This window comes from Chelmon rostratus, chromosome 18, assembly GCF_017976325.1.
Source record: "Chelmon rostratus isolate fCheRos1 chromosome 18, fCheRos1.pri, whole genome shotgun sequence".
Classification (NCBI taxonomy): Eukaryota; Metazoa; Chordata; class Actinopteri; order Chaetodontiformes; family Chaetodontidae; genus Chelmon; species Chelmon rostratus.
The window spans coordinates 10,297,486-10,323,117 of NC_055675.1; the positions used below are offsets into that span (position 1 = coordinate 10,297,486).

A 25,632-nucleotide genomic window follows, 5' to 3' on the forward strand; every position below is an offset into this window, starting at 1 on the left:
AATACAGACACACCACTTGACAATGTTAAAGGGGAAGTTCATGTCATGTCTTTATATGAAATCTGTTGATTTGCTCTCTCTAATTTTGATGCTTCGTATTTAATGTCCCCAGGCTCTTAAATAGTTTAAATTCTTGGCTTTTATTCTGAAGACCCGGGGCGCATACCGGATGTGCTATTCTTGCTGGCGGGATGCATCTTGATTGCATTGTATACAGCTGTCTTCCGTTCAGTGAGGTGTTTCCGTTTCCGAAAATAATTTCCGGCTTCTATACCTCACTGAATCATTGTAGTTGTAGTTCTTATGCATAAAGCAGCTAAAATATCCTTATTGTGAGGACTCTTTTTCAGTTCTGGGCCCGTGTGTCTGTTTTAAACAAAAGTTTGTCAGTCATACAAAATTACATTAACAAAATTAGGAGGTGAAAGAGAAATAGACTACACCCAGCAGTTTTATGGACTATTTCCAAACAATACAAATACAAAAAGCATCCACTTCCATTAATGTCAGTTAAAGCTGCACTGTAGCGCAATGTAGCAACACTGTCAATCTACATGAAAATTATTTGCAAGGACACAAATGTTGCATCATTTTAGCTGACTCTCTGCACTTTACAAAAGAATCAGAAGTTATAATGAGGGAGAGGCGCTTATGTAAAGACTTTCACCCATCCCACCATTGCTTAAAATACACGGTATTCTCTTAATTGTGAATCCACAGAATGCATGAACGCAGGGCAGTCACACAAATTAGAATGCTCTCCTTGAAAACGATAATTATACAGCTTCTTAATAATATGCAATTGCACAGTGTGTGCAGAAAAGGCTCCCAGAGACTCTCTTCCAGTACATTGTGGGGACAGCGTAAAGCATTATAAGCTCCCTTTTGGCTTCCTGTTCAGCAACACAGACCTGTTCTGAGAGGGTGCATCAATAGGCCCATTTACTTAAAAGGGACTTTAAACTAGGCTAACCTAAAAGATATGGGCTGTCCCCATAAAAAGTTCCACTCACAGGCTATTTAAAAAGATCTCACACGTTTCATGCGTTTTGTATGAGTGTGTGTTATTATTGATTCTTAATCTCATTAGAAAGTTGCAAAATAGACAGAATCCAAACATTTGACCTCTAAGATGCACCTTTACATATCAGATAGAAGGAAAAATAATCCTGCACCTCCAGCTTGGGGCAAAAAATAAAAAAAGATGCTATGTATGCTCACATTTGGCACCGAAAACATGCGAGAACTGCTGCCTTTTTCCCCGTTTTTTAAAAATGGGATTGGGTATTTATGAATAGGAGATCCTGGGATTCTGCGTCATCCCATTGGTCCATGTCACCGCAGTGTGCCTCCCCTCAGGCCGCCACAGCGGAGCCGTCAGTCTCGCTGCCGTACCGGCGGAACGCATCGCCTCCTCACCGCGGATCTCCTCTCCTCGGCTCCCTCCACCCCCGCCCCAGCCCCCGCCCCCCCGCCTTGCGCCGGACCGGACCTGGCCATCGCACCCAGCCTCTCTGCAGCCATTGACATGCTTTCAGATGTTTCCAGTGTGCAGCAGTAAAGAGGAGGAGACGGCGGGAGGAGGGGAGGGGGTGATTTCTGCGCTCCTGTTTGGTCCTCGAGGGGAGGAGCCAGTTGTTGATTCTACGCTGCAAAGACGAGGCGCCGCGCGGAGAGGTAAGAGATCGTTTACGTAATAGAAATTATTATGCGTTTTATCCGCAGACTTCTCAAAGGCGCATTTATTGCGCGGCGTTGTTCACGCTGTCACTCACGTCCGTGCGGGATATCTGGAGGTGGAGGTGAATGTGAATACGTAGCCTATTAAACATGCCACTCCCTGCAATAGCATACTGATGCCCTGGACAGACCTCTCTTTTAAATGATTAAAAACGGAAGCATGGAATTTTTTTTTATTTAATGTGGAGGTTAATGCAAGGCTGCATTTGATTCGTCCGCTTTTATAGCGCCTTTAATTTGCAATTGCATCCCCATACACAGCCTGCAGGCCTGCTCTTGCGGTTTTATTTGGGTATCTGGTGAAACGACTTTTCTCATTTGATCTGCAGAGTTAAAGCAGTGAGTTAAAACACACTAAGACATGCAGCACTGTTATGACATGGCTACTGTGATATCATATAAAACACAGTCCTTGAAGTTAGCCTATATAGTGGTTATTCATAAGTCTACAGGCTGCCTGAGGTCACTAAGACTCAGCGTGGAGCATCACATGGTGCAGAAACAGAGGACTTTGGTCAGGGATGCCGCTGTGTGTGTGTGTGTGTGTGTGTGGGCAGGCAGGCAGGCTGAGGTCACTCTTGTGCCTCTGAAACCCGCATTGCTGATGTGGGCTTGTGTCCAGTGAACAGACATTTAAGAAGGTGGATCATCAGGTTTCCCTCCGCTCGGGCAGAGGTCCACATCAGACTGACCTCTCTTCGGTGGACGCGGAGCAACAGCTTGTTAACAAGTGTCCTCGACAGACTGAGATGACAGGCTCGTGACAATGCGGTTCATTCAAAGGACAGGATCCAGAAAAGACAGGAAAAAAAAGGTGTCCCGTTTGCTGCCTGGGTGGCGTTTCAGAGGAGGGGGGGCAACGCTTCGGGGCAGATGCTGGTTGTGTAATAATCCCATCTGTCATTGTCATTTTTATCTTTCATGAAGAGGCAGGGTGACTCGCTGCAGGCTCTAACCTATCGGCAGGTTATCAGGAAGGTTCTGATCTGTGCATGGGATCATACAGTCCTGGTTTGATCTGATAACATTAAAATCATCTGACACGTATGATATTCTCCCGCCACACAAAGCCGACCATCTATACAGGCAGGTGATCGAGTGTTTTCTCGTTGTTTGCATTTGCCTGATTGCACCTGTGGATGAATTAGTGATAGTACCAGAAAATCAGGCTGCTTCATTCTGAACAGAACAGCACCTGAGATGAGGAACCTGAAGGGTTCTAGTTCAGCTGGGTGACTCACATGAGGTGGATTTAAATAAAGAAAGAGTGCTCAAAATCAGAGTAAGAGAGGCCAAACTGACCCGACTGTTCGTACCCGCGTGCGGGTCAAGCCGCAAAAACGCTGGATCCTACATTTCCCACAAACATCATTTGGTGTGACCTTCCCTGCCTCCGCTTTGTAACACATGCTGAGACCGGTCCAGCCGCTCGGGCGCCTGATGATGACGTCATTAGGGTCAACCTGCTCAGTATATGTGGAATTGGTGGATTTCCCCTTTAAAACTCGAACGCGCCAACTTCTTACCTCCACATTTCCTGCAGGCGCGTGTTTGAGCGTGCACTGCGTTTGTTGTCAGGTTGAAACTGCTGTGAATCAGCGTGCTGAATCATGTCAGTATGTAAGAAAACAAGACTCCAGCCAAAACCTTTGCACATTATGTAATGATGTCCACTGATGCTGTTTGCCAGGCGGGCCCGGCTTTTGCTTTGCCCTGTTGGAGGTGAATTAAAAATGTGCTGCTGTGAATCCAGACTGAGGCGTGAGTTTGGAGCTTTTTGTGTTTTGTGTGCCGGTGTAGCTATGCGGGACAGGTGTCACAAGGTCAAGCACACCTCCTCGCACACTGTTGAGACGCACATGATTCACAGTCCCGTCCCTTATTACATTGTGAATGAAGGGCTCGACAATGATAACCGGTCCATAAGATTAAATGGTCTGGATCTGGATGTTTTATAAAACATCAGTGTGTTATAAACGACAGCCCCCTGCAGTAGCTGCAGAGATGGAGCTTGTTTCTCTTTCAGGAGCACAGCGGGTTATTTCTCTCTCGTGGGATTTCCACCCTCTGCGGCGGTGTGGCTGCCTAACTCTCAGAGGCACGACGTGTTCCCCAAACATGCAGCGGCAGGTTGCGGAGTGACGCGCACCACGATGAATAACTTCGTTTTATCGCAGCTGTTCAGAGTCACTAAATGTGATGTTTTAGGCTAGACTCTGCACATGGATAGAGGGCGAAAAGAGCCCGTTAGAATTACCGATTAAGTTCTTTGTGCTCCGGCACAGAAAAAAAAAAGAAAGTTCTGGGACAGATTTTGTGTTTGTCCTTTAATTCTCTGTAATCCCCCCGAGGCGCTTTAAGAATTGGAATTCTTGTACAGTCTGTGTTCATTCTGTGGCCAAGAGCTCTCCAGAAAGTGAGTGAAACATCAAAGCGTCCTATAGAGGAACGAGAGCAGGTCAAGTCTTTAAGTGTGTCTTTGGCCTCAGGAGCAGTTTACCGTATATGCTGCGCGTGCACACACACACACACACACACACACACACACACTGAAGAGGAATGAAAACCATTAAGCTGTAAACTGAAGATGTGCTCTGTCTCTCACTCTCTCTCTCTCTCTTTCCGAGCAGCATCTGTGTCCATCCATAGAGTTGTTAACTGTGTTGTCCCTTGAGCCTTCAGAGTGTTGACATTAAAGATAGCAGGGCTCCTCTTTATCCCCCCCCCCCCAACCTCTCATCACTGAATGTATTTAACCAGGTAATAATCTCAAAGAGGTCACCATTTCAAAGAATTATTGATTATTATTAGGTCGGATTCTAGCCTGGGTGCTTTGTTTTTCTATGTAGTTGCACTTTGTTCGGTGGTTAAATGATCCTTTTCACGCATCTGTGTTTTCCTTTTAAAACATTGAATGAAACTGACTTTTCAACCCAGGTTAACTCAGATTTTTCCTTTAAATCGAGGGAAACCCGTCAGCCACGTACAGAACATCACTATACTGTACATAGAAACGCTCGTCAGCTTGTTGTAGTATATGTATATATAGTATATATGTATAGTTTATTTTCTGTGCATTTTCCCAATTTTTGGGAGCTACAATTACAAACTCAACTTTTTGACCTTTCTGCTGTTTTTCTTGTGACTGCCCTCTGTAGTTTCCATTAACTTCCAGCCAGCCTCATCAGCAGCATTCGCTGTGTTTGTATCATAATCAGTGGTCACAGAGGACAGACAGCATCTCATCATCGAGAGGCTCCTTGATCCATTTCCATGTCTGTATCCACGTAATTCAAATGAGCGTGTGCATAATGACATTTGTGTGTGTGTGTGTGCATGTCAGTGGTCTTTCTGTCCTCAGTTTCAGACGGATGGCTGATCTGATTCGAGATGATCGTGATGATCTGTAACAATGCGAGGAAGCTCTGCGCAGTTTGCGAGCAGGATGACTGGATGAAAGAACATTATCAGTGATAAACGGAGGCTTCAGCCAGACGTTAAGAAGAACTTAAGTCTGCTCGGGTAACCAAAAGTGCACGGCCCTGCGTTTAGCTGGCCGTCTCAAACTGACTTGCCGGAATACTTTTCTGTAATTCTAAGGGCCGTAACTGACCCAAAAACTGGTCTGATTCTCAGCCCAAATCAGCCCAAGTCTGAGCCCGTAAATCCCAGTCAAACCTGGCAGCCGTGCAGGGACCAGAGCCAGCTCACATTTGGTCCTCTGGTGCCGAAACACAACACTTAGCAGTGAAAAACAGTGTTTTTATAACATCTATAGAAACGATTCTTTAAAAATTGTCTGAAAACTTGAGCAAAACTTCTAACTTTGTACTAAGTCTTTATATTTGTGTGTGTCCATTTGATCGTTTCGGCTTGAAGATGTTTTATGTCCTGTTGATTTAATATTCTAAATGATCTGATTTCATATGAACAGCCTGTGCAAAGTTCTGAAAGAAGTAGTTTTCTTTCAGAACATGCTGATGAAAAACCTTCCCTCGCGGTGGCAGCTTATCTGAGTTGTCAGGCGGCGAATTGTGTTGTCTAATTATTCGCCTCTCCGTCCTGTCAGCGTGGAGCAATAAGCCCTGGCTGGAGCCCACTGAGCTGTAATTTAAAAACCCTCGGCTCCGTGTTTGCCTGTTCGTACGCGTCTCAGTGTGCCTGTGTGCCGGCACGGTGAGGTCTTTTGAGTGTGCCGTGGATGTGCTTTTGATGTCTTCATACGTGGGGATTAGTTCTATAAATAAGCGGCAGCGCGGCGATGCGTTCGCGGCAGAGGTCGGTGCTTCAGATCCCGCGCTTTGGCTGAGAAAGTCGGCCCCCGTGGAGCGCACCGAGGAGGGAAATTCAAGCGGATGCACGACACAGGAATTGGATCCAGAAAAGCTACGTTTGCTGAAAATACAAATGTGTGGCTAGAGGACTGAACGCTTTCAAATCATTGCTGGGAAAGTTGTTGTTTTCTTATCAGATGAGACTTTACTCAACACAGAATGCCTCCACTGCCTTGCTTCTTTATTTTCAAGTCTGCAAACAGAGGTTTCTGCAGGTGACTTGAGCCTGAACTGCTGGAGAACGCTTTTCATTCACTAAATGTTGGGAAACGAGAGTTAGCAGAGGACCACATGCTTGTAACTGATGGTCAGGTTATAGAGAAGATGAAGATTTTATTGAGATATTAAAAAGGGAGTTTTACTGAATCATTTTAAACAGCTGAAATTTAAATCGTTACCACGTTTACAGTCACTGATCGGTCCCAGTGTGTGCTAAAAATGCTCTTTAAATATGCAGGATCCCTTATTATTAATTATTATTAATAAGTAACTCTTTACGCTTGAAGTCAGTCAATTAAGGGAACTCGGGAGGTGTTTGGGTGTTTGCTTTTAGCTTTTGCTTTGGCCCACTAAAGGAAAAAGTTTGGACACCCCTGGTTTAAATGCATCATCTGTTAACTTATTTAAATATTTGGTTTGTACATTTTTTAAGAGATTTCCTGTCAGATCTTTTCTTGGAAGATCTTTACATGTGGCTTACGCGAATATTTAGGCTGTTTTAACAATAATTCCAGCGTAAAATACAGAAATAAATGTTTCCAGTGTGCTCTGCAGTTCAGCAGTTCTGTTATTTTATGAGGCACTTGCCAAATTGTGTCACAGCAAAAAAACATGCAGAGATACAGGATTTCCAGCAGAGCTCCAATGGAAAAAAAATATCTTGCATCTAAAATATCAACGCTAATCATCAGTTTACGGTGCCAACTTTTCAAAGGGCAAGAATCTCTTTTCTTTACTCTTAAATTATCATATATAATGATGTGCTGCTGCAAGAAGAGCCTGCTGTTCATGTTGATTTTAACATATCCACAGGACTGGAATATAAATACGGCTCCAACTCTCTGTCTCCGTGCAAGGAGGCAGGCTCGGCAGTCTCTGCAGTGTTACATAAATCCAGACTCTTTGTGCATCCCTGTTAAAAGAATGATGAAGTGTATAGCTCCTGTAGCCTTACCCTTCCTCTGTGCTTGATCTGATATAGGGGAAAAAAAAGATTATAGATTTATAGAAACAGTTCTTTAAATAGATGATGATCTGTAATCATATCATATTTCATGCCGTATTCCGTGGTCTGATTTGACGTAGTGGCAATATGGAGGCACATTTTAATTGGTCTGGGCTTGCATGAATCACCTCTTGCTCTCTTTGCTCTCTGGTCCTGATTATGAAAGCTCGCTGCTGCCTAATGGAGACAGAATGAGTTGTCTGTGCTGTCTATCACTGCCTCTCCTCTGCCTCACCCTCCATCTCCCCCAGTCCTTTCTGTCAAACCAGTCACAACTCTCTCATCTGTCTGCTCTTTGTGTCTCATGGCTGTGACCTTATTGCTCATGCTACGGCTGCATGGGGGGGGGGGGGGGGGGGGGGGGGGGGGGGGTACAGATTCAGGAGTCAAATGTCACGGCTTGTTTTTGAAATGACTGTTTTAGTGACCATATTGACAGGTCAGATTTTAAAGTCAGTCCCTGGTATTGTGTCTGCCCACTATTTAAGAAAAGATTTGGAGGGATCTATTGGCAGAATGCAATCTACAGTAGCCCAGAATGGACAAACTTAACACTTGCTCTAGAGCACTGTAGGTTCTCCTTCAACCTTGGAAAAGCGATGGTGAGGCGAGCGGTGTTCAGTTGATTGCAATCTGCAACCTCACCACTAGATGTCACTAAATCATGCACACTGGACATTTAATACACAGTATATCTTGTCTTTATGTGCAGCAATTACTGTAAAATGAATAGCTTGTTAATGATGATGAAGATCTAACAAGTGAAACATCACAGCACACAGTGAGCTAGCTATGTTTTCTGCTGTTGCTCTGTAGACCATGACTGTAAATCAGCAGCCAGAGGGAAAAAGTTCATAGATAACATTTATATTCATGTACACGGGGTTCACAGAGAGGTTTTTCTTCATCAGAAATGTTCAGAAGGGAACAAGACTGCTAATTACAGTTTAAACTGAAGTATGCTGCTGCTGCTTACATGGCCAGCTGCTTTTAGTTTTTTTTTTACAATTTTTAGCCAGTTGTAAATTCATGCTATCACATCATGGATCTGGCTTTGATGTAGGACTGGACAATATGATTTAGATCATGATTTCACTACCTTTTTGACTTGTGATCCCTTAAAACAAAGAAATGTCGTCTTGAAACCCTTCATCACCAGTTATAAGTGGGAATTTCCTGGCTGTTGCTATATGTGAATAGTTTACATAAAGATAAGTAAAATCACCCAGAAATAGGCTTAATAGGCTCCAGTTATTTATCTTGGATCCCTTTTAGGAGTCCTGACCCCAGGCTGGGAACTGCTGGTTTAGATCAGCATCACAAGATTGAATTAATATGCAATTCCAAAATAATTTAAAATATACATTCTTATGAATATGAAACAATTTTGGGAGATTAATATACATGATAATCTGGAAAATGACTGGAATTTTTTGACAAAATATTGTAGTTGTAGATTTTAAATTCAACAAATTATGTAGTGCACTGCATTCAACAAAACTCTTTAAAGGACCAGTGTGCAGGATTTAGTGGCATCTAGTGGTGAGGTTGCAAACTGCAACCAACTGAATAGTGCTCGCCTCACCCCTCCTTTTTCCCATGTAGGAGGAAATACAGTGGCCACAAAAAATGTGAATGCTGTTCTTTAGAGAGTGTGTTTGGTTCGTCGGTTATGGGCTTCTGTAGAAGCATGGCAGTGCAACATGGCTGACTCCATGGAAGAGGACCTGCTCCCTCTGTAGATATAAGGAGCTCCTCCTAAGCTAATGAAAATACAACCGTTCTTATTTTCAGGTGATTCTACACTAATGAAAACATGTGTTATAGGTATTGTATTCCATTTCTGTCAATAGATCCTCCTAAATCCTACACAGTTGACCTCTGAAAAAAAACACTAATTTTTCCTTTTTATTTTCACATTTTTCTTGGATTCATTTGGACAAAAGAAATGTGTGCAACCATAACACATTATAATCAAGTCATCACACTGAAAGCTGCTGATTATACAGAATTATCCCTCTGATGCATTCAGCAGCTCCGCTTTTCATGTAAGGACTTTTTTTGTACAGCAAATAGTTTTCTGACAAAAATGGCAGAATGCACATCCCATCATTTCTGATTCACTGTCATTAAGACTGTGATGTATGTCTCCAGGCTGAGGGACTGCTAGCGGTGAAGAGGAGCCCTAAAACGATGAAGGTCGCTCAGCCAGTTCGGGGCTAGCTCAGAACGAGGGAACTGCAGCGGAGGTGGAGGAGGAAGAGGAGGAGGGAGCTCACTGAAGAGAGAGACAAAGCCAGATCACATGACCAGGTCTCGGAAAGGCTCCAAATTAGTGATGCTTCCCTCAGGCAGGGATTACCTCCTCCCCATCGTCTACCTCTCCATCTCTCCTCCCGCTCTTCCTCCCACGTACAGCGGAGCAGCCGCCCAGCTTCAAGACTCTGAGCCTTGAGAGCACACTGTGCTCACCCACCCACGCACACACACACACACACACACACACACACCCACACCTACACACACTCTCTCTCTCTCTCTTTCTCTCGCACTCACACACACATACACAAACACACACACACACTCTTTTTTGCATCTCGCTCATGGTCGTTGGCCTGACCTCCTCAGCTGCTGCTCCCGCTCCAGTCATACGCCATGAAGAGGCCCAAGCAGCAGACGGGGCCGCTGAGCTTCCTGAACTTCTTCAGCAGGAAGCCCAAATCGGAGCCGAGGCCCGAGAGGCCCCCGGAGGCCTGGCCCAAAGAGGAGGTGGCCATCACCCTGACCCCGAGCGAGCATCCGGAGCAGGTGAGGCGTCCAGTGCTGTTACTGTTGTCTGGGAGTGAGTGTGGGAAAGAGAAGGTAATCCCATATTGTATTATTTCATCTAGTTTATTTTGGCTTCAGGTAGACGATGAGTTTTAGTTAAGCTTTTTCTATAAAATGATTGGTTTTTATATGTTCCAGTTTGAGCTCTAGTTTTACAGGGTTTGAAAATATCTTGGTGCGGATTTTCTTTATATTTTCCACACAGAGTTTAAATGATAGTGTGCCGATGATTTTAAGAGCTATGACGATTAAAAACTACTCCTACCTTTGAAACGTCAGACATAATAATGCATAGTCTCATCACTAGTCCTTCATTCCTCCATATGTAAAGTGAGAAGATCAAACAGGAAATATTTCTCTGCTGCTGTAAAGATTGAAACAGTTCAAATGTCTGGCTTTGTCGCCAAAAATCTGAACGTCTCACTAACTGTTGTGTAAGAAAGAAGAACCTGAGGAGAGGCTGTAGATCATTAACTCTGGATGTATTAGCTTGTGCTCGCTTCCTCCCTCTCCCATTCTGTTATAGCCCAAATCCATTAGAGTGTTTATTTAATTGGCAATTTTCGAGAAATGATGTTGCCAAGAAACCAAGTGCACCAAATACAAACCGTGTCCACCCACATCCACAGTCACCTGGAGTGATTTTCTCTAGATATGTGAGGATGCTCCATTAGCTTTCATTCATTTTTTAAAATGAAACAAAAAGAAATCCTCACCAGTCTCACCAGAGTGTGAAGGCTTTTCACGTACCTGGTTGGATTTTGACAAATCAGCGGCTCTGAATCTGTTCACAGGACCTCAACCTCACAGCAGAAGAGGCTGGAGAGTTAAGAGTTCCTGGAGGAGAAAGAGGAGAAGGAGGAGGTCCACCGGCGGCGGCTGAGGCAGGAGAGGACGGCGCCGCCACAGCCGAGTGCGCGGCGGGCGGGGTCAGCAGCGGCTCCACCGGCGTCCTGTCCCTCTCCTCCTCCAGCCAGGAGCAGCTTTTGGACGAACACCTGGAGGAGTGCCCACTGTGCCTGCTCAGTCAACCGCGTTGCCACTTCCCACGACTCTCCTCCTGCTCCCACCGAACGTGCTCCGACTGCCTCCGCCAGTACCTGCGCATCGAGATCTCGGAGAGCCGGGTGGGCATCGCGTGCCCGCAGTGCCCCGAGACTCTGGCGCCGCTGGACGTTCGGGCCATCCTGGATGACCGGGCGCTGCTGGAGCGGTTTGAGGAGTACCAGCTGAGGCGTTTCCTGGCTGCTGATCCAGATACACGTTGGTGCCCTGCGCCTGACTGCAGGTGAGAATCAGAAAAAGTTTACTGCATACTTTTTTATATTAGAAAATGTCTCATTTCAAAATCAGGATCATGTACTTGATGTACTTGAGTACTAGTTTGAGGTACTTGCACTTTTCATTTTATGCTACCGTATACTTCTACTAAATGTTAGAAGCAAATATTGCACATTCGACTCTATAACATTGATCTGACTGCTAAGTCACTTTCAGATTTAGGTTATTAATACAAAATATAAATCAATACATTAATAATGTTATATTATTATGGATTAAAGATGTATATAGCAGTATATAAAGTAGTTAAAATTAGCCTCATCTTTACCAGCTGCAACATTAATTCAACACAATAATACAATGAAAATGAAATGTAAGATACGCTTCATGATGAGTACTTTTGGTACTTGTTTCCTTTCATGCTTTATTTTTGTGTTCTTGCTTAAAGTAAGATTTTGAATGCAAGACTTTTTATTGCAACTTAGTATTTAACGCTGTAGTATTGCTACTTCAACTCAACTTCCACCACTGTTGTGTAACTAGCAACTCTGAGAGAAGCTGATTTAATAAGAGAGAGGAAATGGCGCTAGCAATGAAAACAATGTCGTCTCTAGATTGCCTAAACTTGTAGAAAAATGTACTTTTTTATTGACGTCTTGAGTCACACTGTAGCAATTCACTGTAATTACCTAAAAAAAAAAAATCAGCATTTCAATATGGCAGCTCTTGTCAAACCCCTGTCATCCCGTCGCCGGCTTTATGTTGTAAAACACAAGGCTTGAGCGGCGCGAGAGTGATCGACTGAGCTTTGAAAAGACAAACTGACAGCATGTGAAAGCTCGCTTTGAGCTTTACATGCATCCCAAGGCTGTTTAAAATTTTGATGCAACCAAAATATCTTGCAGATCCTGAAACAGAACAGACTGATTGCGAATGATGAAGCAAGTCTCTTTGCTTCGGTAGCTACAGCTCTTCAGGAATCTAATCTGAATGTGGGACCGCATGCAGCAGCACAAACGCAGTGCTGGGTGCAGTGGGAGTTAAAGTAAGAGTTCAAATATTATCCGTGGTGTGTTTGGTATTTCTGGGAGCGTTTCACTGTTTTGAGGACGATGCATGGTGCATAGAGATGTTTAAAGCACAGCTACTGTGATTTCAGTGCAGAATCAAGGCAGTCGTAGATCACACACTGTGGGAGAGTCAGATATGTTTCTCCCCTTTGACTGCAGCCTCAATAGACCACAATGCCATGCAACCACAAGACACGCTCTGAGTTAACACTCATGTTTTCTTCACGACACATGCACACACGATGCGTCGATGTATCATGCTCATGGACGGGTAACAGGATAGGGCGGCTGATGGGAAATCATAATGTGTGTGTGCATGTTGTGTGTGGGTGTTGGGTGGATATTTGTGGTCAAAAGCACGTATGCACCAGAGTTCAGCGGTAGACTGTCTGTCTCCCCGGCTGTCAGTGCTCACAGTCTGCCCGTGATGAACGAGCGGAGCAAAAATCAATAACCCAACCTGTCTGATGCTGTGGTGAATTAAATATAACAGAGAAACAAGAGATCGGATTAATCGAGAACAAATCTGCAGAATTTTGAGCCTCACGTATTTAAAAAAAATGTTTACCACTTGTAAATGGTCAGCGGTGTTATGAATTTGAAATGACTAACAGCTTCCGCATCTTTGAAGTGTTGACCGGTTATGTAAACCGGTCAGTCACAGTTATGGTTTGTGTATTCCCATGTTCCCAACATACACACATTCCTGGAGGTCTTAGTGACAGGAGCTTAGCCGGAGATTACGTCGGCTCGGAGTCAGCGCGCTCTGTGTGTCCGCGCGCTCGTATCAATCGATGTGAGCACATTTTGTCGTGCTTTTGCTGCATATGTGATCCTGCTGCAGGTGCTCTCAAACGAGAGGCTCAGCACATGCAGACAGGATCTGCAGCACAAGGGTTTCATGTGGAAATGTTTCTGCGCCTGTGTTGATGTCTAATATCAGGACTTCTTTCCTACATTGCTATAGTTTGTGGAAGGATTTTTTGTATTTTACCCGTTTGTTTTTCTGACCATAAAGTGTGCATCAACTCCTCCACTAACATGTTGCAGCATAGCCTGCTGGTCAGACTTGTTAAACCACACCTGTTACCACTCAACCTGTTTACCTGTGGAATGTTCCAAACAGGTGTTTTTGGAGCGTTCCACAACTTTCTCAGTGTTTTGTTGCTCCTGTCCCAACATGTTTGAAACATGTGGCTGCAAGAGTGGCAATAAGGATAGAAGTGAAAAAATATTTTAATTTGCCTTTGATTTAATTTATTATTGATTTGTTTTTTTCTATGGATAAATGTGAGGTTATGTTTATTTATGTTTCTGATCTCCTGGATGGAGTATTGGTATGTTTGTTATGTCTGGAAAACATGTATAATCAATAAAAAAAAATTATAAAGAAACATGCTGCTGCATCAAAATCACAACATTTGGATTTTTCAGTGAGGGAGAAGGAGTAGATTGTGCTTTTGAAGAAGAAAGATGTTTAACTAGTTAAGTGTGTGTGTGTATGTGTCTATATATGTGTGTGTGTGTGTGTGTTTGCATGATGAAGTGTGGGTGTTTAAGAACTAAATAATCCGATTATTGCTGGTTTGTTTGATAAAGACAGATACACACTGATACCTGGAAATCCATGAGCAGGTCCACACTGGATTTGTCGTTCAGCCAGGAGGTTTGACTTGAGAATCAGTTTAAATGTGGTCTGACACCAAAATGGGACCCGGGCAGTGGTCTCATTATCCTCTGATGTGTGTGTGTGGCCTCCAGTCTGTCTCATTCATATGCCTCTCTGACAAAGCTGCAAACCACATCAGGAAAAAAGCCTAGAGGAGCATTTCAGAAACTTCACAGCGCAGCAGCTCTGTTCGGATCCAAGAGGCCCCTGTGAATCACTCACGCTTACTTTCACTTGTATTTGATCATTAATCACATGATCTTTTGAATATTAAAATTTATGCTAATGTCCCCTCTGAGGAGTGAGATTAGGTCCACAGGCGCTGAGCTCCTTCTTATAATCATAATGACTGCTCAACATCTGAGGATGGAATTATTTCTGGTTCAGGTGCTGAACTCGAGAAACCTGTCCCACAGACAGTTGTATCTCTCTTTGAATTGTGATTCACCGGGGCACACGGTCAACAGATGTAGCTGCTGTCTAGCTGCAAAGACAACAATGAACAATTCAAGGTGTTTCGGCCGGCTGAACACATCAACAATGCAAGGATGGAGCAACAGGGTCGACTCCCTGCAGCATTTTAATAGCGATTCCAGCCAGCCAACCAAATCTGTGATTCTCAGCTGAGCATGTCAGGGCAGCAAGGTGGAATAGTGAGTGGCGAGAACACCTGGATTTAAACCTCCATGATGCCTGCTGCCTCCTGAAGGGATCAATTAACACATTAATGATGTCCATTCTGTCATTTTTTAGCTGCAGTCTCTCTCTCTCCTCAGCTACGCAGTGATAGCCTACGGCTGTGCGGAGTGTCCCAAGCTGAGCTGTGGCCGCGAGGGATGCGACACGGAGTTCTGCTACCACTGCCGGCAGCTGTGGCACCCCAACCAGACGTGCGACCAGGCCCGGCGCCAGCGAGCCCGCCACACCTCAGGCGGGAACGATGCCTCCACGCTGTACGTCTTCAATGAAGAACCCGGAGGAGGTGAGGCCTTCCCTTTTGTCTTTGCTCCAAAGCTTTTTTTTTTAGGTTATTTCATCCCTATCGCAAGTCCCAGATGAATACCCCAGAGTGCGTGGTCACCCCTAACACTTTGACTCTGTTGCTGAAGATGCAGAGGAGATCAAAGCGTGCCCTCGCTGTGGTGCCTACATCATGAAGACCAATGACGGCAGCTGTAACCGTATGAACTGCACTGTGTGTGCCTGTCAGTTCTGCTGGCTGTGTATGCAGGAGATCACCGACGTGCACTACCTCAGGTACTCGACTCACGACCACATTAACGTACCAAAGCAATGCCGACAACTAACTAAACCATGTAGTTTTACTTACCTGGAGAACAGGAACAATCTATGAATCCTTTTATCAAGATGATGATGATGCTACATGATTTCAAATTGAATATATTTTGATGCCACCAAAGGCACAAGGAAGTAGTGATGGGTGTCACTCTTTGAACATTTTACAGACCAAACTAGTAATTGTTAATAAAAATAATCATCATTTGCAGCCCTACAATGAACTATCTTGGCGTTTGGGACATATGCAGTGAAAGTGCTGCACAAAAACACAAGAGAAAGAGCAGCAGAATTTGATCCTAGTCTCACAGCAGCATGAGGTGAGAAAAATGCTTGGTGGCACAAGTCCAACTCGGGCAAAATAGAGACACTAAACAGTTTCTTCAAGTTTTCCTAAAGGACAAAACTTGACAACTGGCCTTACTAAAATGAGCATTCCGGCGTTCACACCTCTATTCCATCTGTACGTTTTATAGCAGCATCCAGTTGGAGACGAAAACCGGGCCTGTCAGCAGGGCACGGACAGTATGTCATTGTTGAGAGGCTGCACAGCTTTAAACTGTTCGTCTGGGCTGCCATTGATTTTTCCGGTCCTGGAAGGGAGTCGCTGCTGACTTGCCATCAATTAATCAACTCTATCTGCCTCCATATTTCCATGCGGCAGAATATGTAACTCAAGCTACAAGACTAGCTAAGAGCTGATTAGCTCATCTTTCTGCTGGTCAAGGTCCGTTTTATTACTACAGTGCGTGAATATGCAAGAAATCGTCTTGCATTGATCATTTTTATGCCCTGGTCGCTGTTGCCTGACGTGCATGGTGATTCGTATGTCAGGTGAGAAATAGAGTTTCTGTCTATCTGCATGAGCTGCATTGTGTTTAACCCCCTTCCCCACCTATCTGTCTGTCTTTCACACTGCAAATTACAATAAACGTCCTATAGAAGGGCAAAGCTTTTAGCATCTCACTGCAAATCTGCCAGTTCAGAGCAACGGAGCACAGTCTTTATATCTCACCATAATTCCCCCCACACACACTTTTGCAACCTCAAAGTGACATTTGCTGCTGCGATACGAACGCATGATTGGAGAAATAGCATGGCCCTCAGGACCTGTTTGTGTTGCTTTATTATTGTCACTGCTGCCTTAATTTTTGCTTCATTAAGACCAAACAGCATCAGTCAGTGTTGTACTGCTGTCCCTGGCAGGTAGAATTACACCACAACACCAAAGGCTCCTACAAGATTAACGGAGCACTATAAGGCAGTGCTTATTGTACCGAAAGTCATATCAAGAGACAGAAAACTGAACTTCTTGTAAACAGACTTTTCCATTTATCTGACAGCAGTACGTCAGATGAAGGAGTCAGTGAATGGTAGCTGTAAACGATGGTAACTGAGGGAGAAAGTTGCAGAAGAAGAAAAATGCAGACGAGGTCATTCAGTTGGGGTAATGATGTAATGACAGCAATGAGACAGCTAACGTTGTCGCATCAGTACTTATTCATGCCACTTTGTTAGACACTACTCATTCAAAGTGGTTTTATGTTTGTGTCAGAGTCAGATGAGGCTACGCGAGTCCTGCATGACGATTTTTTTTTGTGATCACAGCAATGGAGGGGATGATTATGAGTCTTTGTGAGTTTGCACATAACCATTTGTGTGTATTTTGAGAGTGAAGTTTGGATAAAACCAGATATCTGCACTGCTGAGGCGATGGACAAGCCAAGAGTCTTGAGCCTCTAACCACCCTTTAAGACTGTTCAGCACAGCAGCGCTTTGAGCTAAATGCTAACATTGAGCAGGTAGTATTGCCCAGGTGCACAATCTTTGTTTAGCCTGTTAGCAGGTTTCTTAATTAGCCCTGATGGGAATTTTGTTAATTTTGCTGCTATTTGTATTAGCAAGCAGTAAATGTAAATAGATTTCTGAGCTGGTGATGGCGCTAGATGAAAAGTCAGGTGATCCAGGTTATGAGAACTGATCATCAAGGGATGTTGAATATCTGGAGCAAATTTCAAAGCAGTCCACCCACCAGTTTACAAGATATTTCACTCAAAACCAAAAATGTGAACCTCATGGTGGCGCTAGAAAAAAAGTCTGGAGATCTGGAGATCAAAGTCAGCAGCATTCACCCTCAGGGGCTCATGGATGTCTGTACAGAACTTCATGGCAGTAGCTTTTATGATATTTCAGTTCGGACTGATGTGGTGGACCAACCCACAAACAGAATTAGTCTTCTTCCCATAGACCTGTGACGCTCACATGGCTAAAAATGCTTGCTAAAATGCTAAAAATGTGAGTGGTAACAGTTTGAACACCTGTCTGATCTCCCCTGTGGTGTCTCTTGTGTGCCTCAGTCCCTCAGGATGTACATTCTGGGGGAAGAAGCCATGGTCTCAAACCCGCAAGGTTCTGTGGCAGGTGGGCATGTTGCTCGGAGCGCCGGTGGTCATCTCCCTTATAGCGGGCATCGCCATCCCAGTCATCATTGTGGGCATACCAATCTACATGGGCCGCAAGGTACAGACCACTCAATATATCTTGTGTCATGTCAAATCATTGTTTTAAGGGATATATGTATATATACATGTATATATGACTGTTGAGCGATTCCTATCAGCTGACACATGTGATGCTTCTTATCCTACAGGTCCATGGTCGCTGTAAGAAAAACAATATCTCAGGAAGTAAGCACTACTTGACTGTGGCGAGTGGGGTGATGATGTCAGTGTTTGTGTCGCCGGTCATAGCAGCGGTCACTGTGGGTAAGGAGCAAACAGCAACATGGCCACCTTCTGTCCTGCACACTGAGACGCGTCACTAAAGTGTAGCATGAGCTTGCTTTTGCAAAAGTAGTTGTGAATTAGTTATAGAAATAGATTTTTTAAGACAGAGGATAACATCGCCACAATATCCTCACATAGCAGCTTAGGTCAGAGACTGATGAGACCTCATATGCTAAATATGCTAAGTTATCTAATAAAAGTATAATAAAGCTGTAGTTTTATCAAAATTTCTTATATCTGAGGGACAGTATTTATGTGGATCAAAAAGTCATTAAAGATAAAGATGATCCACATGGCTGCTAGCTAGGGAGCGTCTCCCCTAATCCCCTCCATAACAATGAGTAAGGACTCGAGGATCGAGAGCGAGAATCCCCACATCTTTTCACATCGCACACGCACAACTATACACCTAAAATTAAAGAATTACTTTGGCTTTTTGGGAAATATGCACATTTGCTTTCTTGCACAGAGTTAGAGAAGAAAAATAATACCAGTCATAGCGATGCTACCACCAACAGGCTGGCCTACCAGCACCTGTAAGGCTAACTAATTAATTCGTTATATCTTGTTTGTATCTTTACAAAATTGAACAGATCAAACTAACAAGATATCACATGCTAACTAGCAAGCTTTAGAGGTGCGAGTAGATGGATTTTGTTACTTTTCGACAGAGTTAATCTGCCTGTTTCCTCGTGTTTCCAGTCTTTGTGCTACGCTAAGCTAACCAGCTGCTGGCAAGAGCTTCACATCTGCCTTACAAGCCTGATAGTGGTGGCGATCATCTTGGTAAGAAGGCAGATAAGCGTATTTCCCAAAAATATCAAACTATTTCTTTGATAAAATCCAGAGTATTCAATGTATGCAAACATATCGCTTGATGTCATGACCACACACACACACACACACACTCACACACCCACACACAAGGTAGCATTCTGATGACTCGTGCAACTTCCTGCTGCAGGTAGCCTTTGCGGCTGTGCCAGAAATCCTTACGGCTTTAGCAGCCTCTCAGGTTCACCCTGCAGTGTCACAGCCATCACTGTAGCGCACACTGACACCCCTGCCACACACACACACACAAACACACACACACACACACACACACACACACACAGACAGACACACAGATACATTTAGGTGCACTGTACTCCTCACCCTCACCTCCTACCCCTGCACCCTTGTCTCTGGTTCATTTTTCACTCTGTTTTCACTTGACTTTCTCTCTGCCATATGTTTTATCATATCTCATCTGTTTTGCGCTCTCACCGTACTACAATTGATCTCTAGTTTCTCATATTTCATTCGCAGCTCCCTGTCTTGTCATTTCTCTCTTTTTGACTTTCACACACACACACACAGATACACACACACACACACACACACACACACACACACACACACACAGCCTTTAGCGTTCACTCCTCTCTTTCTGTCAACTGTTTGGCTGGCAGGCTCATCCTCTTGCCCTGGTTTCACCCTGTCGCTGAGTCAATAGCGTGCCAGCGTTCCCGCTGTGTTAATGATGTCCCTTTGTTTGGTCGGCACTCTGCTTTGTGCTCCCAAATTCCTATCTCAATCACAGGTTGCATAATCACACAGAGCCTCCCTGCGCAGTGTGATTGCTGCTCATCGAGTTTGGGGGCTTGTTAAAAGTACTTTTGTGAAGGTTATGAAGGAGAGTGGGGACAAATCAAATTTTGTACAGTATAACTGTCTCTGCTAGAGTAGTTACACACTGCTCTCGACTTAATATTAAGACAGGTGATCCATCGCCATCCATCCAATCGGTTATTTTATGTCTTGTCATAGTTATTTGTCATAAAATAAAACAGAAAACTAAAAATAACATGTAAATTCAGTAATTTCTTGCATGAAACAGGTTGCTGTTTTGCGTCTCACTCTTACTTTTCAAACATCCTCTGCAGGATGTCTTTCCACCTCTCACCATAACAAATGCATATTTACATATAACTTTAAGTCACCATGAAATGGGCTCACTGAGATTACAAATCTCTTTTACAAGACTGTCCTGGACAAGATAGCAGCACCACACAGAACACGAAACATAGGGTTCGAAACATACAGTATATCATAGACTTCCAATGGATTAGATAAAATATGATCTTGATCAAGATTCACAATGCACATAAGATCAAAGGATGAAAGAACAGCCAGAAATATACCAAAAAAAGTCATAAAAAACAGATATGCAGTAAGTTAAAATTCTGAAAAAAAAACCCAAAAACCTGTAATGGGACAGGAGAATGGGTTTAAAAGCTTGCAGTGAAAGAGGATATTCCTGTAGCATAATCAGTAGTTCTGAGCATTATTTAGAACAACAGAATTGCTTAAATGTAGAGGTCATGATGCCAGGAATAACGTCATACTGTCCCTGTGTTTTCAGCAACTTTATTCTGTGTACAGGGAAGCAGGAGTGGCTCCCCCCTGTGTTTCATTTTGAGTATTGCAGGTACAATGATATGATAAAACTGTCCTAAAACTTACATCCAAACATAATAACAGTTCTAGATTCAGGTAATGTAGAGTTTGAAAGATGGGAGGATTTATCAGACACGGGAGGTCTTCCAAAAGATGGTATCCTGTTGCATTATGGGAAGTTATAGGGTCCACTATCTTTGGAGCCTGACCCCATACCAGGGACAGAGACAGAATATTTTGGCCTGTGCTGCTTTTTAAAAGCTTTTCTCAAACTTTATTAAGTGAGTTGCTAATTCGCAGTCTTTTAAGAACCATCTGTATGTCATTAAAATATATTTTTGCACAAACTGTAGACAAATGATTAACATGTCATGATTTTCTCACACTCTTTCCTGTTTTGCTGCAGGTGTGGGTGTGCCGCTAATGCTGACGTATGTCTACGGGGTCGTGCCCATGTCCCTCTGTAGGAACGGCTGGTGTCGACCGCAGAGTGAACCTCCTGAAACACACAAAATCCAACTGGAGGACTTAGCCAGCTGTGAGTACAGGACTTAGAGGAATAGTTTGACATGATTGGCAGTTAGCTTAGCTTAGCATAAAGACTGGAAGCAGGGGGAATCAGCTAGCCTGCCTGTTTCCAAAGATCAGTCCACTTTAGGCACAGCTTTATAGCCAAGTAATTAAAATGTTGTGTCTTGTTTGTTTTTTTCCAGTCTTTATGCTAAGCTATGTGGCTCATCTGTAGGCTCTAGCTTCATATAGGCCTAATAAACAAAATACGACAGCAAATAAGCTTATATCCCAAATTACAGAGCTATTCTTTTAATAAGTCTGCAGTCAACTTAGGTTAAGGACTCTTAAGTCTACATAAGATGCATTGCAATGTTTGCTCCAAAGTGCGCCCTGATCTGATGAAGTTTCAACTTCTCTTATAGATCTTCTATTCTCTCATGTAGTCAGTGACCACTGGACAGGTCAGAACAATCCAACGCTCAGTGACACCAGCGTCCAGGAAGTCAGAGTCAGTGTACAGGAAGTGGGCGTCCTCCCCAGTACAAGTACCACGCCCCCGGAGCTAGATAGCTATGAGGAGTTGGATGAAGCCTCAAAGCACCACGGATACACCCAGCAGGACAGCCGCTCGGACTGCGAGGTGGTCATTGTGCCTGACAGCAAGCTCGATGACACGCAAGCGCTTCCTGTGAGGTAAATGTTGCGTCTGCCTCTTGTTTTTACGCAGGATTGTTGGCCATGCTAACGTCATGTTTCTAGAGATGACAATGTTAGCCTGGCTTCGACGATGACGTCAGGCCAGACTGAAATGCTTCAACCACTAGTGGATGGATTGCCGTTAAATCTGGTACAGATATACGTGTTCCCCTCAGGATAGTTTAGAATAACTTTTCATCTAGCACCACCATCAGGTCAAAAATGTTACTTCCTGTCAGCCTCTGCTGTTCTTTTTGTTTCGTGTTAATTAGTTTTGTACTAGCTAGCCACTGTTAGCATGCTCACCCTAACTTAGGTTTGAACTTGGTGAATATTATACCTGCTAAGCATCAGCGTGTTAGCATTGCCATTTTCAGCATGTTAGCATTAAGCTCAAGTCCACAATGTGTGTAAGTACAGCTGTACAGAGCTGCTAGCATGGCTGTAGACTCTTAGTCTTGTTCTTTAATTGTTTTTTGGAAACTTTTACTAATGTAATACATTAGTTTAAGCATATAATCCACAAACCAGACTCATTTTGATAGCCTGGCAGCTTTTTATTGATTTCTTTATGTGTTCCTACTGTCACCACAGGGATGGAACCAATATTGAGGTCCGTGTGGAAATTGAGACCCATCCCAGAGGCGCCCGCCAGTCCAGCCTAAGTAGCATCCTGTCTAGCCGAAGCTTGTCGGTGGAGTCCTTGGGACACTCGCAGTCCCAGTCCCATGACTACCTGTGTGCCTCAGAACTGGAAGAGAGACGAGAGGGGGGAGCAGGAGAGGGAGAGGAGCAGGAGGGAAGAGAGAAGCCAGGAGGGGAGGCAGGAGGAGACGATGGGACAGTTTACCCAGTCTTTGAGATAGACGGTGTATGAGGTCCTCCAGTGCAGGCTTTGTACTTGGTTGAAGATTAGTCAGGTTTTATGGAAATAAACACAGGCTGACGTGTCACCGGATTGACCTGAAAATCGCTGTCCAAGACCACCTCCTGCTTCTAACACAGGCCCTCCCACCAGTTGCCTTCTAGCTCCAGCCTCTAAGGAAGACGCGGGTTTAGAGAGAGCAAGTGAAAAAAGCGAGTGTGTGCGAGAGTGTGTGTATGAGACAAATAGCATGAGACCATGACATTAAAATTGGAGGGGGATAAACTGTAAATCAGACAGGAATGGCATCCAACTATGAATCAAAAACACAAGCGACTGAGAGCATGTTAGCTGACTAGTTCAGTCTTTTTTTTTCTATGTTGTTCTTTCTGGAAGAGACTACCTTGCTCCCCCTCCATCATAAATCTATTTAATGAAGACCTCTCTCCATCTGGCTGTACTCTTACACTTCTTTTAGTGACCTCACCTCCCCTCTCCCTCTCCCCTTACAAATAAAGAGACCCTACACAAGCATGATCTGTTTTATGGGGGATTATGAATCTTAACAACTCTTGTGTCACCAAGTAAATATCAAACGCTTCTCAGGCTAAGTTGCAAGACAGTAGGGGCGATAAATTTCCACCTTAAAGAATATCTCCACTACTTTTCTGGTCACATCTGAATTGGGCAACCTTAAAGAGACGACGCATGCTTCACTGTTACTCTTTCATGAAAGAAGTCCAGTTGAAAATGACACCTGAGATCTACTGAAGCCTGTAACTGTTGTTCTCGATTGGAGTAAAAAGTGCTCTGTGACATTATGGCAGTGATTGAATTGACCAGACGGCTTTGATTACCATTAATCACAACTATTAATCTCAAATCCACAGTCTTCCATGCGAGGGGTCGGGGCAGCAATGTCACTTTTGCTCTGTTTTAGTGCAGCTTTTAGCCTTCGAGAGGCTGTTTCCTTTTGAACTATGGAGGGAGACGTTGCGTTAGTTTGTAAAAATGCTCACTCCAGGCAGATACTGTACGTGTGCATTAGTGACGACAACAACTTGGCGGCGACACTGCAGTCTTTCTCCGAAGACTCTTGGATATAAAAGTAGCTGCATGACTCTACTACTTGCCATGTATTCAGGATAACACATGAACACACACAAGCCAATTCACACATGCACACTCACACACATATGCCTACACACGCCGCAGTAAAAGTGTAGTTGCAGTAGTGTGCGCTGCTGAGAGCATTAAGTATAATCTAAAGACCCTCTGAAATGATCACAGAGCACCAAAATTACATCAGCAGCATGCCACCTCAGGCTAAACTCTAATAGCCCCTTCTAGAGGATTTATGAGAAACACATGACTGTACATGCTCTGCTTAGCTTCCTGAGTGTGAAATACCTGTGAGAGATGAACTCGGACACGACATGATAACCTGTGCTTGGTTGTGGAGAGAAACTGAATAAAGATTTCACCATGAAGGACACAATGCATGTTTTGTATCTGTCACATGGCGAGTTTTCACCAGTGGAAGTTCAAGAAGAGAGTCGTTACCTGTACCTATAGCTTTACAGGAGAGGCACAGACGGGAAAATGGCAGGTTATGGTAATCGTGGTAATCATCTTAGACCACTGGTTCCCTACATTTTTGGCTTGTGATCTTTTACTGGCTGCAAGTCTAGTTCAACACTTTTTTGTGTGTGTGTTTAAATATTTTTCTTGAGTAAAATAATCCAGAAAAAAGCAAAGATTAGAGGAAAGTCTAAAAAAAAGGAACATAACATTGTGTGGCTGAAATATGTTTTTTCTCTCCCTGCTTTCCTCTACTGTTAATCATCTTGTGACCCTCAGATTTTATTTTATTGACATAGAAAAATCCAGATATAAGCCTGGTTAATTGTGTTAAAAAAAAAAAAAACTACTGGCAGTACCACTGATATCCCCAGATACTATGCTTACACAGCGTGCAGTGAGTGAAGATGGGTCACATCAATGCTGTAATAAGTGGCTGTCATCAATAGAGGGCGCCAACACACAAAAAAGTTGAAGCATTTGTTTGAAATGAAGCCTAGTTTGGAGGTTGTTGTGTAAGAAGTACTCAGATCTTTACTTAAGTGAAAGTAGTAATACCACAGTGTAGAAATACTCTTACAAGTAAAAGTCCTGCATTCAAAATTTTACTTGCATAAGTAAAAAGTATACGCAAAAGAGTAAAGTTTCTCATTATGCAGAATGTCCCATTTCAGAACAGTGTATATTATATTGCTGTATTATTATTATTACATGCATTAATGTGTACATGACTTCAGTGTTGCGGGTGGTAAAGATGGGGCTTATTTTGATTACTTCATGCTGCTGAGTAGCTTGTGATCAGGTCTCATCTTAACCTATAAACAATTCATCATGATTTATTTGTTGGTTATATTTTGTATTATTGACAGGAATCTGTTAAGTACTAACTAAAGTTGTCAGATAATTGTAGTTAAGTAAAAAGTACAATATTTCCCTCTGAAATGTAGTGGAGTGGAAACACAAAGTAGCATAAAATGGAAATCAAGTAAAGTACAGCTACTTGAGTAAATGTACTTAAAACATTTTAAAATGTTAAAGGGATAGTAGCCTCTTTAAGAACAAAAACAGTGCATCCGCCACAGCTGCATAAACCACAGAGACAAACAGCTCGTTATCCATCAATTCATCAGTGAGTATAAGTTCCCCTCTCCTGTGATAGCTGTGATAGCTGTGATGAGGGGGGCTCCTCCAGCCCGGCAGAAGCCTCCTCGCGCTGATCAAGGTTGGAAGGACACGCCCTTAACTTTGGGAACGGCGCAGTAGGTGCACGTGCTGCTCCTCGGTCTCTGTGGGCTCGGCGCACAG

At 43.6% G+C, this 25,632-nt stretch overlaps 1 protein-coding gene across 3 annotated transcripts; it reads left to right on the forward strand.

Moving 5' to 3' along the window:
• Positions 1–1,591: 1,591 nt before the first annotated feature.
• Positions 1,592–24,224, forward strand: si:ch211-278j3.3 (E3 ubiquitin-protein ligase RNF19A). 3 transcript variants are annotated; one of them, XM_041958800.1, is made up of 10 exons: positions 1,592–1,677; positions 9,454–10,107; positions 10,923–11,416; positions 14,925–15,130; positions 15,258–15,405; positions 17,802–17,964; positions 18,095–18,209; positions 21,079–21,210; positions 21,608–21,878; positions 22,476–24,224. In XM_041958800.1, exons 2-10 carry the CDS (start codon positions 9,955–9,957, stop codon positions 22,756–22,758), a joined length of 1,965 nt encoding a protein of 654 aa, XP_041814734.1. In that variant the 5' UTR covers positions 1,592–1,677; positions 9,454–9,954; the 3' UTR covers positions 22,759–24,224. The 3 variants fall into 3 exon arrangements, with proteins under 3 accessions (XP_041814734.1, XP_041814736.1, XP_041814735.1); XM_041958802.1 differs by having other exon boundaries at positions 21,629–21,878; XM_041958801.1 differs by having other exon boundaries at positions 15,264–15,405.
• The last annotated feature ends 1,408 nt before the right edge of the window (positions 24,225–25,632 follow it).

What these genes read in the sequence shown, in the direction of transcription:
- si:ch211-278j3.3 (XM_041958800.1), top strand. Translation starts at nt 9,955, where the DNA reads ATGAAGAGGCCCAAGCAGCAGACGGGGCCGCTGAGCTTCCTGAACTTC. An exon ending in CGAGCGAGCATCCGGAGCAG is followed by an intron (nt 10,108 to 10,922) that starts GTGAGGCGTCCA and finishes ATCTGTTCACAG; the next exon opens with GACCTCAACCTCACAGCAGA. An exon ending in CATAGCAGCGGTCACTGTGG is followed by an intron (nt 18,210 to 21,078) that starts GTAAGGAGCAAA and finishes GTTTTGCTGCAG; the next exon opens with GTGTGGGTGTGCCGCTAATG.